The 16402-nt window shown below is 31.9% G+C and overlaps 1 protein-coding gene across 1 annotated transcript; it reads left to right on the top strand.

Moving 5' to 3' along the window:
• The first annotated feature begins 10689 nt into the window (after positions 1–10689).
• Positions 10690–12448, top strand: gcm (glial cells missing). The gene is made up of 2 exons (XM_065501037.1): positions 10690–11071; positions 11172–12448. Exons 1-2 carry the CDS (start codon positions 10695–10697, stop codon positions 12427–12429), a joined length of 1635 nt encoding a protein of 544 aa, XP_065357109.1. The 5' UTR covers positions 10690–10694; the 3' UTR covers positions 12430–12448.
• The last annotated feature ends 3954 nt before the right edge of the window (positions 12449–16402 follow it).

A 16402-nucleotide genomic window follows, 5' to 3' on the forward strand; every position in this document is an offset into this window, starting at 1 on the left:
ATGTTGGTATATATGGGCATTATTTATGACGAATTTCAACTTAATAGCGATATTTATAAGATATTTATGCTAATTTAAGGGATTTTCGGAAATGAACTTTATATGGGGGCTATGGTGAAATATGGGCCGATCCACAAAAAATTTAGTGATTTCTTTTAGCACGAAACTTATTTTTGCTGAATTTTGTATGGATACTGCAATTCTGAAGGTATTTATAGACCATAAAACCATATTTCGGGAAGAAATTTGTATGGGGGCTAGGAGAAATCATGAATCGATTCTTATAATTCCTCATTCACCACTTGTGGTGATGGAGGGAATAAAGTATTTTTTTTTTTAAATATTATTATTTAAACAAAATTAAATTTTTTTTAAATTGTTTTTTAAAAAATTTTTAAAAATTTTTTTTTTCCAAATTGTTTTTTAATTTTTTTTTAAAAGATTATTCTAATTTTTTTTTTTTGGAAAAAGAATTTAAGACAAAAAAAATGTTTGATGAAAAAAAATATTTTTCCCGATTTTGACCCATTGTAGGTCCAACTTAATATAGCCTTATATACATACATCGTTGCAATGGACTTTGAAATATCTATCACTAGCTGACCCGGTGCGCTTCGCCACCCCAATTAGAAGAAAGAAATAGTACTATCAAGCCTCACTTTGTGAATCTAATTGTAAATGTCTAATTTCATATTTCTGGGTCCATTATTATAGAAAATGCAAAATGTGTTCCTAATTTTAAATTTTTATGTTTATTATTATAAAATATTCAAAAAGTACCATTGCAATAAGGAAATAGTACCATTGATTATCACTTTTAAATTCGCATTCACTAAACCATAACCCGTCAAGCTTGAATTTTAGATTTGTATATCATTTCCTATATTATCAACTAATTTTATAAATTATCACAAAACCGAAACCGATCGGTTTTTAATTTTTTAAAACCGAAACCGCGGTTTTGAAATTCTTCGATTTTTTGGAAAGTCTAGGTCCATTATTATAGGAAATTCAAAAAAGTACCATTAGAATATATAAAAAGTACCAAAAATCCCCCACTTGTGGTTTCCCACTCACTCGGGTACATATAAGCTTAATTTCATGGCTTTAGGTTCATTGGTGTAGAAATTACAAAAAGTACCATTCGAATAAAGAAAAAGTACCAAAAAGTCTCCCCTAGAATTCTAACTCACTTAGGACCATGTATGCTTAATTTCATGTTTTTAAGTCCATTGCTATAGAAAATTAAAAAAAAGTACCATTAGAATAAACAAAATGTACCATGAGGTATCCGCTTGAATTTTCAATCACTTAGGACCATATACGCTTAATTTCATATTTCTAGGTCCATTATGTTATAGAAAATTCAAAAAGTACCATTAGAATATAGAAAAAGTACCAAAAAGCACGCACTTGTAGTTGCTCACCCACTCGGGTCCGTATAACCTTTATTTAATGTTTCTAGGTTCATTGGTGAAGAAATTACAAAAAGTACCATTTGAATAAAGAATAAGTACCAAAAATTCTCCCCCTAGACTTCTCACTCACTTAGGACCATATACATATGTTTAATTTCGTGTTTCTAAGTCCATTGTTATAGAAAATTCAAAAAAGTACCATTAGAATATAGAAAAAGTACCAAAAAGCAGCCACTTGCGGATTCCCACTCACTCTGGTCCATATAACCTTTATTTTATATTTCAAGGTTCATTGGTGAAAAAATTACAAAAAGTACCATTCGAATAAAGAAAAAGTACCAAAAAGTCTCCCCTAGAATTCTAACTCACTTAGGACCATGTATGCTTAATTTCATGTTTTTAAGTCCATTGCTATAGAAAATTAAAAAAAGTACCATTAGAATAAACAAAAGGTACCATGAGGTATCCGCTTGAATTTTCAATCACTTAGGACCATATACGCTTAGTTTCATATTTAGGTCCATTATATTATAGAAAATTCAAAAAGTACCATTAGAATATAGAAAAAGTACCAAAAAGCACCCACTTGTAGTTTCCCACTCACTCGGTTCCATATAAGCTTTATTTCATGTTTCTAGGTTCATTGGTGAAGAAATTACAAAAAGTACCATTCGAATAAAGAAAAAGTACCAAAAAGTCTCCCCCTAGAATTCTCACTCACTTAGGACCATATATGCTTAATTTCATGTCTCTAAGTACATTGTTATAGAAAAGTCAAAAAGTACCATTAGAATATAGAAAAAGTACCAAAAAGCCCACACTTGTGGTTTCCCACTCACTCGGTTCCATATAAGCTTTATTTCATGTTTCTAGGTTCATTGGTGAAGAAATTACAAAAAGTACCAATCGAATAAAGAAAAAGTACCACAAAGTCTCCCCATAGAATTCTCACTTACTTAGGACCATATATGCTTAATTTCATGTCTCTAAGTACATTGTTATAGAAAAGTCAAAAAGTACTATTAGAATAAACAAAAAGTACCAAAAAGTCTCCCCTAGAATTCTCACTCACTTAGGACCATATATGCTTAACTTCATATTTCTATGTCCATTATTACAGAAAATTCAAAAAGTACCATTCGAATATAGAAAAAGTACCAAAAAGCAGTCACTTGTAGATTCCCACTCACTCTGGTCTTAATTTCATGTTTTTAGGTTCATTGGTGAAGAAATTACAAAAAGTACCAATCGAATAAAGAAAAAGTACCAAAAAGTCTCCCCCTAGAATTATCACTTACTTAGGACCATATATGCTTAATTTCATGTTTCTAAGTCCATGGTTATAGAAAATTCAAAAAGTACCATTAGAATAAAGAAAAAGTACCAAAAAGTCTCCCCCTAGAATTCTCACTCACTTATGACCATATATGCTTAATTTCATGTTTCTAAGTCCATAGTTATAGAAAATTCAAAAAAGTACCATTAGAATATAGAAAAAGTACCAAAAACCCACACTTGTGGTTTTCCACTCACTCGGTTTATATATAAGCTTTATTTCATGTTTCTAGGTTCATTGGTGAAGAAATTACAAAAAGTACCATTTCAATAAAGAAAAAGTACCAAAAAGTCCCCCGCTAGAATTCTCACTCACTTAGGACCATATATGTTTAATTTCATGTTTCTAAGTCCATTATTATAGAAATTTCAAAAAAGTACCATTAGATGAACAAAAAAGTACCTATAGTTCAGTTCACACATTTTGGTACTTAAATATTATCCCCTATTCCTAACACTAACTTCACTCAAATAAATATCAGCTAACTTTAATGTCGATAACTGAAATAATTTAAAATTTTAAAAAAGTACCATTAGGAGAAAAGTACCAATTCCCTTTTCTTACTTGAACACCCCTCAAGTTTGAAATTTAAAAATATTCCATTTTGCCAAAATTGTTTATGCTATAGGCATGTATCAAAATATTAAAATCTGTGTTAATGTGCCCAAGAATAAATATGTTTTAAAAAAAGTACCAAACTGTTTACCCGGATTTGGCCCAATATACACCTTGGTACTCGAGTTGCAAATAACACGTTGTTAGTTAATTTTTGTATGAATCCAGGAACCAACGTTAAAAAAAATTATCAAAATTGGCTTAATAATTTCAAATATAATGTATTTTCCCGATTTTATCCCCTTTTTGGTACCTTTTTTATCCCCATTGAGGTGGTACAATTTCATTCAAGTAAATTTCTGTAACGTGGTGGGAGCTCATAATAAAATATTCGTATGTCTATGTCAAATTATAGAAAAACATATTTTATGAAAAAGTACCAAAAATTAACACAATTTTTATCCCTTAAGGGTTCGAATTTCCAAAAAGTACCAAACTTATATTTTTTATTTTTTGTTAATTAAAGAATACGATTTAAAATTTGTTTCTATGTTTATTGGTTTAAAAGATACATAGGGTGCAAAAAAAGTACCAAAATACAGTTTTTACCCGTTTTCTCCCCTAAAAGTTTCGAATTTCCAAAAAGTACGAAACACCTGTCAGCTTATTTTTTAAATGGAGTAACATGCTATTTTAAGTTTTTTTGTATCTTTATTAGTTTTGAAGACATAAGGTTACCGAATTTACCCGTTTTTACCCTTTTTTACCCCCTAAACGTTCGAATTTCCAAAAATCCCTTCTTATCGGATCGTTTTGGGGAGGGAGGAACCCACAGTTAAAATTTCGTGATTCTAGCTTCAGCCGTTTGGGCTGTGCGATGATGAATCAGTCAGTCAGTCAGTCAGTCAGTCAGTCAGTCAGTCAGTAACGTTACTCTTTTATATATATAGATTAGATATCCATGTCGTCTATATTAATGAAATAGTAATCCAGATATAGATCACAAATAGGCCAAAAATTTAGGTTGTCCCAAATTTTTCCTTAAATCTCAGCTATTTGTTTGCCGATTTTCTTGATTTTATATAGCAACTGATCTGGGAGAATTCCCGATATATTAATGTATCAATTATGTTTGTAAGTTATTTGGGTGCTACGGAAAATTGATTTCAACATACAGATGGACATGGCTGTATCGTCTTCGTTATCTCGATCCAGAATATGAAAAATACAAACGGAATGACAAATAATTTCCCTTCCTAGGGTTAATGCTTACTCACCGAGATATTGTTGCAGTTGAGTTTTTTTTTTAGTTAGAGTTTCTCTTATGCTGTGCTTACTTTTGATGGCTTCCTTGCTGTTTTGTGGTTATCAGTTGGTGTAAATCTTTATGAGGTTGTTTGCGTCTATTGTTTTCTGGTGTACAACAACACTTACCAAAAAAAACTACAACACAACCGTCAATACAACAACACAATAATATTGAAAGTGTGTTTTTTTTTTCATTTATCAACATGAGTTTAAAAGAAAATTGAAATTTTCAATTTTCAAAACTAAATTGAACAAAAGAAAAATTATTATTAAAATGTTTAAAAGGTTGCAATGAAGGCTTTTTACAATAATTAAGATCGAGAGTATAAACCAGGGTTGTTGGGAGCAATCAAAGAGTATTGAGTTGAAGGAAAATGTTGACAAAACAGCGTATCACTCGCTCTCTCGCTAACTGTGTGATTGTTTGATTGCAGTATGATGGCTTATCAGTGCTGATCATCTTTTAACATGAACATTAATAACAATAATAGAAGTTTTAAATACAAATGGAAATGAAAATGAAAATCCAGTAGTTTAATAATGTTGAGGAATGTATTTTTGTATTTTGTATGTGGTTTTTAATTGTGTGTAAATTGTCCTTTGCTGTTGTTAAACTCTCCATTTTCGCTTAAAAGTTAATTAACCAAAAATATGATGGTATTTGAGGAAAACTTCATAAGGTAAAACGATAATATATATAGAAATCCCTTAGGGCTAAATATGCGTTATGATATCCTCAAAAGATAAGGTCAGAGAAATTTATATTTTAACACCACAGGATGCCAATTGGCTGGCTGGCTGGTCTAGCTTAGGAATAGTTTGTTTGTGTAAATCGTTACTAAATTTTGAATTTGCCTTGTTTGTTTTTAACCTCAAAACAAGGCGGTTTTTATGGCCGGAATTGTTTTTGTTGCGGTTTTAAAATCATCAAAAATTCTTCAAATTTACGATGACATTTATGTTAAAAATTTTAATTTCCTTTTCCTATTATTGTCAGTCTAAAATAAACGTAATATTTTAAACCATTACCACCACCACTAACAATTATTATTAACGAGTATGACTATTATGAGATAGATCCCTTTCCATTTCAGCAGATCATAAACTGGTTCGTTTCATTTGTGTGATCTAATTATTGTCGACAGTTATTCATTGGTTCATTGTTCTCTTTTAAAAGTTGACGACGTCAATTATTAATTGTGTGGCATAATTAAAATACCACACCTACTTTTACCTTTTTTCTTTTCTTCTGCTCTGCTCTACTCTTTTCTTTTCCTTAGTTTACGCTTGTTTTTTAAAGCAGCTCAATTGCTGTAATTGCTGTTAAAATAAATGAGATTTTAACAACCCGTTTAACTTTTTAAAACTCCCTTTGTAAGCAGTGTTTTCTTCTAGCTGTCTTTCTTTAAGTAAATAATACAATAATGTAATTCCTATTAATCCTTTTCATTGTTTTCTTCCTGGCACCCAGAGTCACAACAAGATTTTGTAACAGTTTCCTTTATGTCACCCTTAAAAAAAATTGTTCTTCTTTTGACAAAGATGTTTCATACTTACTTCGTTCATTTCATTTCTTTTTTTTCATCACCTCTAATTGCAGAGTTGCGTAAATTATAGACTTTAGAGTTACTTCCCATTTTGCCGTTTTATAACTGTAAATGCATGCGATTGCTAGCTGGCTGGCTGATCCTTTGACGTCAGTATCTGTATCAGTTTGAAGAGATCTTTCGTTTGTATGACTTACATAAATTATGTATGTTATGTTATATTATTTTGGCGTTGTTTTTAACACCTTGGTTTTATTTCGTTTATTAAGAATATGGCCTTGAAGGGGTTGTAACGTGCCATATCTTGAACGATCTCATGTTTATCTGATGGTGTTCACAGTTTAAAAGATTTGATGGCATATTATTTAAATGCGTGAGAAAATGTTTGTTTGATTCCACAAATGTATCCCAAGTTAAAAGGTGACGCATTTAGCTGTTTGTGGATAATATCATATTGATTGACATTAAGAAATCTTAAAGGTTTTACAAAGTAAATGCTAACAAATCAATGATTTTGATAAGGATTTGATTAAGGAGTCTAAAGAAAAACTGTTATGAAATACATAAGACATATGGAACATTTCTAAATACTTTTATGGGTTGCTATTTATTTCTGTTTCTGTTTTTCTTGTTATAGCCAAAAAAATCCTAAGATTTCAGCAATGTTCAAAGAATGCATTATAACCACGTGTTAAACAAATTGAAAATAGTTTTAATTTTCATAAAAGAGTACGGATTAACTATTCCCATTTATGTAAAAAGTTTATCGATCATTGGTTTCAGGAAAGTAGGAAATTTAAGAATTTTTATGTCAAGGATTGAGGAACTTGTGTTCCTCTATCAGAAGAGCTCAAATCTGAATTCAGTCACGATCAATAAGAGCGTCCTCAAAATACTTTATACTTTCCAGAATGATTTTAAACCTAAACGATTTCGGTTATGAGTTTAACGGAGTGAATCTCTAAGGATACATGTTAATGCCGAATACCATCAAGATGGACGGAAAAAGTTTTGTCAAATTTGCACTAAAGAAATTTACTTTTTCAAACCCAAAGGAAGTTTTTCAAATTCACCGATCAATGAGCAGGCAGCAGAGAAACATGCCGATGGTAATGAAAGTATTAATGATCGGGCCAAGAAGATTAGAACTCCGCTTCAGAAACTATTCTCACAATAGTCTTCACTTAGAATGTCATTATTTAACCAAATATAAATATGTTGATTCTGACATAGTGGACGACCTATCTGAGGTATTGAAAACTGGACTGAGTTATTTTATTAGATCTTTCAATGTTACAGATTTGACAGATTGCTACCGCGTTTAGCTGATCTTGATAGGATAAGGAAGAATTTAGATGTTTAAGGCTTAATAATAAGAATACTTGGGTTTCTTTTCACACACTGTGAATATAATGCATGACTATGAGCATGAAGTTCTGGACGAGAACTTTTATTTTCCTTAAGAGTCGGAAAAAATCACTCTCCTCCTGATTTAGGTCAATCAAACTGCCACGTTATTTTCCAAAATCCAGACAGATTCACCAAAAACCAGACAGAAGCCGAAGTCCCAGAGACATACCAGATGTGTTATGTCTCTGTTCAAAACCAGAAGATCCTTTTTTAACACTTTGAAATTTAGACGAGTCTTTGAAGTTTAGACGAGGGTGCTGGTAAACTTATAGTATCATTCTGATTAAAAATCTTCAAAACTTTAGCAATAGTTTATTCTTAAAGCCTATCAAGACAAGATTTGTTCTACTGTAGGATCAATCCAGAAGCTTCTGGTCACCGTGATATCCATTATGTTACGCCTCTAGTCAGAACCCGACTGTCCTCTTCTCCCAGTTTGAACATCATAAAATTCCGGATACTAATTGTGGGATTAACTGATCGATAGTCGTATCTCTGATTAAAGGAGAAACTACAGTCATAAAGAGCATAGAACTTGGAAAATTGCTGATTATATTTTCTGGCCATTTCTACCAGATACCTTCAGTTATAGAGGAAGGAAAATCTCGCTTATTATTGTGAAAACCTCCAAGTTTTTATGGAATATACAAACCTTCTTCTTACTTTAGACATAAATGACTAATAGATCTATCATTTAGGTTATTTTAATTAAGAACTGAAGCACACCGAATGCTCAACGAAGCTTATGGTGAATATGTTTCATCGGTTTCAACGTGCCTTTGACACGGAAGACAAAAGTCGCCCAGGGCACCCAAAAGTTTAAAGACCAAGAATTGGAGGCATTACTCCATGAAGATTGTTGTCAAACTCAACAAGAGCTTGCGAAATCATTGGAAGCTACTCAATCAGCAATTTCAAATGATTTGCAAGCAGCTGGATTCATCCAAAAGCAGGGAAATTGGATATCATACGGATGGAAGCTTAGAGTCATGAGGTCATGGCGCTAAAGTAATTTTCTGTATTTGGTGGGAGAAAAAGCGTCATATCTATAATGGCAGCCTAAATATGACCAGACCATCAAAGGGAACTTGTACCGAAAGCAACTGATTCGTTTGAAGTGAGCATTTGCCGAAAAACGATCATAATATGCAACCAGATATGAATTTGTAATATTTGATCATGACAATGCTAGGCCACATGTTGCAATAGCTGTTAAAAACTATTTAGAAATATGTGGTTGGGAAGCTTTGCCTCATCCACCTTATAGTCCAGACCTTGCCCCGTCCGACTACTATTTGTTTTGATCGATGCAGAACGTTTTCTCTGGGATACGCTTCATTTTGGAACAGTGTATCCGAAATTGGCTAGATTCGTTCTTGGCCTCAAAAGAGGAGCAGTTCTTTTAGCTCGGAATCCATATGTTGCCAGATTGATGTGAAAAAGTCATATCCAGCAATGGCCAATACTTTGAATAACTTCATATTGTGCAAATGTTTCAAAATAAAAGCTAAACATTCAGTGTTTCAACAAGATATAAACAATCAATCAGTTTTTGAAATTCCTATTCAGGTTTGACAAGATCATTATTTGAATGTTTTAACTTTGGAAAGATTAACAATCGAACAACTTGATGAAGTTAATGAAGATTATTCTAATAACGTATCGAGTTTGAAAACAGTCAATTAACCGCTATTCTAATGTGATTGGACTTTTTTGTAATTCTTCTTTTTGGTTTTTCTGAATAACAAGAATTTAAAAGTAAGAGTATGAGATGATAATAAGTCATATTGGTGAGATCGATGAGAAAGTCATCGCATCATCACGCGCAACTATGTAGACCCCCGATATTGTGGATATCTTGGGGATTTCTCAACAAAAATTCAAGAAGATCACCAAAGATTTTGAATATTTATTTGTATCTATTTAGGTTGATTTATTAGTATCTGAATTCTTGGGGATGTTATCCGTTAGTTATCCGTTTAATATTAATTATAATAGAGTAATAGTCGATTATGTAGTCGATTTTAAAGTGAATCTAAATAACATCCATGATTGTAAATTCCTTAGTCTGATTTATAGAATTCGATATATGTTATAAAAACTTTGCTGAAGACACATGAAAAAAGTGTAAAAGTGAAACATTTTAGTTTGCTCTCATTAAATTATTCGTGTGCTATAGAAATGTGAATAATATAAATAAAAATTGTATTTAAACCCAATTCTTTCAAAATATTCACAAAATAATTTAACTAGAAAATGAATGGAGCATGAATATGTCGGTATTTTCGTATACTTATATACTCAAAATGTATATAAATGCCATTGTTTTCCAATAGGACATGGTGATAATTTAAATGTGGTAACTGTAACTAACTACTTGTATGAGTTTAAAAGAAAAACCCACAAGATTAAATATAAATATGAGAACAACAATAAACCTAAACTAAACTACCTAACAACCACTTCCAAGTATGTACTTCTGCTCGTACTCTTACAACAATTTGTTAAACACACACTCACTCTCATGACAACAATGTAAATACTTTAACACTGCAGTGTACATATTACAGTGCATTACAGTAAAAGGTACTTCAAAAACTGGATAACTTCACTCACTGTGTGTGCCAGTGAGTGTGATGGATAAACGGATAATTTTTTATCCATCTTTAAAGTAACCAATAAGAGTCCAGCAAAAGTTGTTGCTGTGTGTGACTTGATTAAGGTTCACCATTTGTTGGTGGCAGTGAAGAAGTAGAAGCAACTAAACAAAACAACCCTAAATATTTAGAGGTCTATAGAATGATTCGGTTGTAAGGAACTTAGGCTGGTGTTAATGCAGAGTGAAGTCAGTCAGCATTGCGCAGTCGTTTCGAACAGTCACAAGTTGAGTTCGCTATAAAAGTAGTAACAAACAGAAAAAAAAGAACGAACAAATTTTATATTAAAAAAAAGAGAAATAGAAAAACATTCTTAATTAAAGACAAAATTAAATTACACTAAAGAACTACTAAATGTTTAATAATTTTAACTAATAAACGTGTAAAGAAGTGTTTGGTGTTGAAGAAGAAAATTCATATTTATTATAAATTTAAAAAAAAGAAAATTTAACAATTAAACAAAATGGTTATTAACACACCTTTAACCGTGCCATGTGGCGCCGCCAGTCCTCCTGCCACCAGATCTCGTGTACAAATCGATTGGGATATTAATGACACCGTTATACCCATGGTCAATGAATTTGATGATTTTCATGATTGGGCCAATGGTCACTGCCGTTTGGTATATCCAGCCAATAATGAAGATGCCAAAAAACATTCTTCCGGCTGGGCCATGCGAAATACCAACAATCACAATATTAATATTTTGAAAAAAAGCTGTCTGGGTGTTTTATTGTGTTCCGCTAATTGTAAATTGCCCAATGGCAACAGTGTACATCTGAGACCCGCTATTTGTGATAAAGCCAGACGCAAACAACAAGGCAAACAATGTCCCAATAGGTAAGCATTGTGAAACAATAACTTTTTTTAAAGCTAATTTATTTCCAAGTTTGAAAAGTGAACCAAAACTAATTGTTAAATTTTTTTTATTCAATTTTAGAAACTGCACTGGCCGTTTGGAAATTCAAACCTGCCGTGGCCATTGTGGCTATCCAGTTACCCATTTTTGGCGCCGTTCCGGCAATGCCATATTCTTTCAAGCCAAAGGCACCCATGATCATCCCCAGCCTGAGGCCAAAGGTTCTTCAGAAGCTAGACGATTATTGGGTAGTGGCCGTCGGGCACGCAGTTTGGCGGTTATTTTGGCTAGAGATGCTGCTCTTAATGAAAAACTAAGCAGTTTGAGAGGTGTCAAGAGACAAAGCAATAAAATGGATACCAGCACTGACAGCTTAATGGTACAAACTGCCAAAAAGAAACGCAGCTTAAGAGACATGACTAATGAAACAAATAACACAACTGCATTTTATACACAGGATTCTGGACACTTTGAAAACTCCTTAAACAACTCTCAATGGCTGCCAGAATTGAATACACAAGTTTATAGCAATACTCCTCTAGCAGAATTCGACTATAACAACCATCAGAATATCAATTTGGATCCCATGTCTTATAACATACACTATGAAGCACCAGCAAATCAACAGCCTTTAACCTCACCCCACTCCAGCGGCTACAGTTATCCCCAACATTATTCGCCCAACAACTCCTTAATCGATGACTCTGTATTGTGTCAACATACGGCTGGAATTTATGAACAGCAAGTCTCTCAGGCTTTACCGCAAGACTATAATAACCAGCAAGACACCAAAAAATGGATGTACGAAAGTTGTGATGATACCTCCAGTCTCACCAGCAGTTCAGGTTACAACTCCGATGACTATTACTTCCCCAACTTGTTATCGTCCACACTTAATGGTTATGATGTGGCCTCAACTGTACCCTTGATCAATGAAGCACAGCCACAACAACAACAAAGTCCCTCATATTACTCTCACTCCCCCTCCTCAGCTGCCTCGCCTAACACTAATGACATCTATACAACTGTATTTGATGCCGACCTACCACCCAGCTCCGCTTTGTATGGAGCTGCTGCTGATAACAACTACCAGACACACATTTCACACTCCGGCTTCAGCGATAACATGCAACAACAACAACAGCAGCAGCCATATCAAACCTTATCTTCATATACTTCCGATGCCGGTCCCGATTTCTATTACAGCAATTCGGGTGGCGACAACGGTGGTGAATGGAATATACAAATGGATTCAACTTCTGCTCAACTGTACTCATCACACTCTTCTCTGCCAGCCATGCAAAATCATGTGTTGCCAATCTCAGCGGGAGTTTTTTAATAAAATTCCTCTTCAATCAAACTCATCACTCCAGCACTCATCAGTTGAAGAGAAAGAAGCATAAGTCTTGCAAAGGTTTTGTTATTATGTTATTTTGTGGCATGTTGCCTAATAAGTTTTATCATTATTATCTAACTAATTTAATATTGTAAGAGTTTGTTTAAACCTCGCCTCTAATGAAGCCTTTTCTTCTCTAAGCATTCAAATTATCAAGCGTTGTTCTAGTCTAGTCATCCTTTAAAATTTCTGCTCATTTCAGTTTTTTCCATACGAAATTATAAAGAATCCTAATGTTTGTGTTATGTTAACATGTTTCAACTATTGTATTTTGCATTAATTAACATACTATTATACAAAAAAAAATATTTAAATTTTTTCTTAAGTTAGCCGTACATTCATAGTTATAAGAATTTTGTTTAAGTTTATTTTAGTATAAGAGTTAAAAACACTTTAAGTTTAAATTTGTTTCAAAAAAAAAATATCGACTTCTTAAAATAGTTGTTAAGCCAAAGAATTGAATTGAATCATTAGTCATGAAAATAAAACAAAAAAAAAACCAACTCAAATGTCAAACTGTCAAATTATTAAATTTTTTCTAAAGAATTTGAAATTAAGTAATTCTTATATAAGGAAATATAAAAATGCATTACTAAACAAAGTGTGGTTTTATTTTGAAATTATATTACTGGGAGAGGATTTGCTTTTAAAGTGATTTTAAGCAAAATTCACACAGGATTTGAATTCACCGCCGTTTTCCAACAATACATTTTCATTGTTGAACTATATTTAAGAAATGATGAAAGTTTTGCTGACATGATTGTAGCCATAGAGAAAATATACATAGAGTGGAAACTCTCCTGTCAAAGACCTAACTCATTTGTCAAAATCCTAAGTGGTGAGAATGTATTAGTAAAAAAACTATGTGAAAACAAAAACAACACTCGTATGTGTTACTTTTTTTGTTTGATTTTTTTCTAGTTTCCGCTCTATGTATATTTTCTCTATGGTTCTAGCCATAAAGAATAGATATAGAATGGAAACTCTCCTATCAAAGACCTAACTCTGTTGTCAGAAAATTAAGTGGTGAGAATGAATTAATAGAAAAAACTATGTGAAAACAAAAACAACACTCGTATGTGTGATTATTTTGAGTAACTTTTTTGTTTGAGTTTTTTCTAGTTTCCGCTCTATGGGTCCAGCAAAATCATCCTTGAAGACTTTTAAACAAATCATTTTCATTGTTGAACAATATTTCAAAAATAAAGAAAGTATGGAGGCACATTTATGACACATTTTCATCTTGATGGCTTGTTAACCCATTAACGCCGAATGAGCAATTTTAGAAAAATTCTAAGAGAGCGATATCAAACATTTTTTTTTGGAATAGATAAAGTAGGAATCGAACCACTTAAAATAATTTATAATATTAGGTCATTCCTCGGTGGGGAACTAGTGGTCCAAAGTTGAGCAATTTTAAAAATCACAAAATTCAAAAATCCCGTGCACCAAGCCCTCCTTGAGTCTAGTAGTCCTCTATTATCAAAATTTACTCATTTGGGATTCAGAAAACTAACATGTGATTGCCGAAAAAAATCCGCAACGTGTCACTTTTTGGTGCGAATTTTGGGCTAGAGGAATCAGAGTACCATGCTTCTTCGAAAATGTGGTTGGCCATGCAGTGACTGTACTTATGCTTGATATCGCAACATGATAAGAGAGTTTTCTCTGCATAAAATTAATAATATTGATGTGGACAACATGTAGTTTCATCAATACTGTGCCAAATGCCATAGAGCCCGAGAAATAATACAATTACTTGATGAGACATTTTTTAGTCTCGTATCGGTGATCAGAATATTAACTCGTGCAGTTGGAGGAGAAAATTCCACATCGTATCAACGAAAATTCAGCTACATTTATGCCAAATGATCATGGAAATCTTCGACAATTTAAATTATGCAGTGTATTGCATTAAATTCAAAATATTGTTCACTTTCGGACATACATTAGCCAGTTCCTTGATCTCTAGTGTGTTGTGAAGGATCGCAGTTGCATTAAGTTAAACATGGAGGGTAAATTCCAAAATGTATGTATGCAATGCATCCTTAAAAAGTCGAGAGATTCTTAACGCAACCGTGTAAACTTTGATTATGTTTCATATCGCAAAATAAAATTTGCTTATATTTCGTAAACTAAAGGGTTTAGAGCGATAATAATGAAAATCTGTGATCACTCATATTTCCCACGAAAAATCGATATTTTCATACAAAACTTAATAAAATCTAAATTTGCTTATATTTCGTAAACTAAAGGGTTTAGAGCGATAATAATGAAAATCTGTGATCACTCGTATTTCCCACCAAAAATCGATATTTTCATACATAACTTAATAAAATCTAAATTTGCTTATATTTCGTAAACTAAAGGGTTTAGAGCGATAATAATGAAAATCTGTGATCACTCATATTTCCCACGAAAAATCGATATTTTCATACAAAACTTAATAAAATCTAAATTTGCTTATATTTCGTAAACTAAAGGGTTTAGAGCGATAATAATGAAAATCTGTGATCACTCATATTTCATACTAAAAATTGATATTTTCATACAAAACTTAATAAAATCTAAATTTGCTTATATTTCGTAAACTAAAGGGTTTAGAGCGATAATAATGAAAATCTGTGATCACTCGTATTTCCCACCAAAAATCGATATTTTCATACAAAACTTAATAAAATCTAAATTTGCTTATATTTCGTAAACTAAAGGGTTTAGAGCGATAATAATGAAAATCTGTGATCACTCGTATTTCCCACGAAAAATCGATATTTTCATACAAAACTTAATAAAATCTAAATTTGCTTATATTTCGTAAACTAAAGGGTTTAGAGCGATAATAATGAAAATCTGTGATCACTCGTATTTCCCACCAAAAATCGATATTTTCATACATAACTTAATAAAATCTAAATTTGCTTATATTTCGTAAACTAAAGGGTTTAGAGCGATAATAATGAAAATCTGTGATCACTCATATTTCCCACGAAAAATCGATATTTTCATACAAAACTTAATAAAATCTAAATTTGCTTATATTTCGTAAACTAAAGGGTTTAGAGCGATAATAATGAAAATCTGTGATCACTCATATTTCATACTAAAAATTGATATTTTCATACAAAACTTAATAAAATCTAAATTTGCTTATATTTCGTAAACTAAAGGGTTTAGAGCGATAATAATGAAAATCTGTGATCACTCGTATTTCCCACCAAAAATCGATATTTTCATACAAAACTTAATAAAATCTAAATTTGCTTATATTTCGTAAACTAAAGGGTTTAGAGCGATAATAATGAAAATCTGTGATCACTCGTATTTCCCACCAAAAATCGATATTTTCATACAAAACTTAATAAAATCTAAATTTGCTTATATTTCGTAAACTAAAGGGTTTAGAGCGATAATAATGAAAATCTGTGATCACTCATATTTCCCACCAAAAATCGATATTTTCATACAAAACTTAATAAAATCTAAATTTGCTTATATTTCGTAAACTAAAGGGTTTAGAGCGATAATAATGAAAATCTGTGATCACTCATATTTCATACTAAAAATCGATATTTTCATACAAAACTTAATAAAATCTAAATTTGCTTATATTTTGTAAACTAAAGGGTTTAGAGCGATAATAATGAAAATCTGTGATCACTCGTATTTCCCACCAAAAATCGATATTTTCATACAAAACTTAATAAAATCTAAATTTGCTTATATTTCGTAAACTAAAGGGTTTAGAGCGATAATAATGAAAATCTGTGATCACTCATATTTCATACTAAAAATTGATATTTTCATACAAAACTTAATAAAATCTAAATTTGCTTATATTTCGTAAACTAAAGGGTTTAGAGCGATAATAATGAAAATCTGTGATCACTCATATTTCATACTAAAAATCGATATTTTC

Source organism: Calliphora vicina, chromosome 2 (genome assembly GCF_958450345.1).
Source record: "Calliphora vicina chromosome 2, idCalVici1.1, whole genome shotgun sequence".
Classification (NCBI taxonomy): Eukaryota; Metazoa; Arthropoda; class Insecta; order Diptera; family Calliphoridae; genus Calliphora; species Calliphora vicina.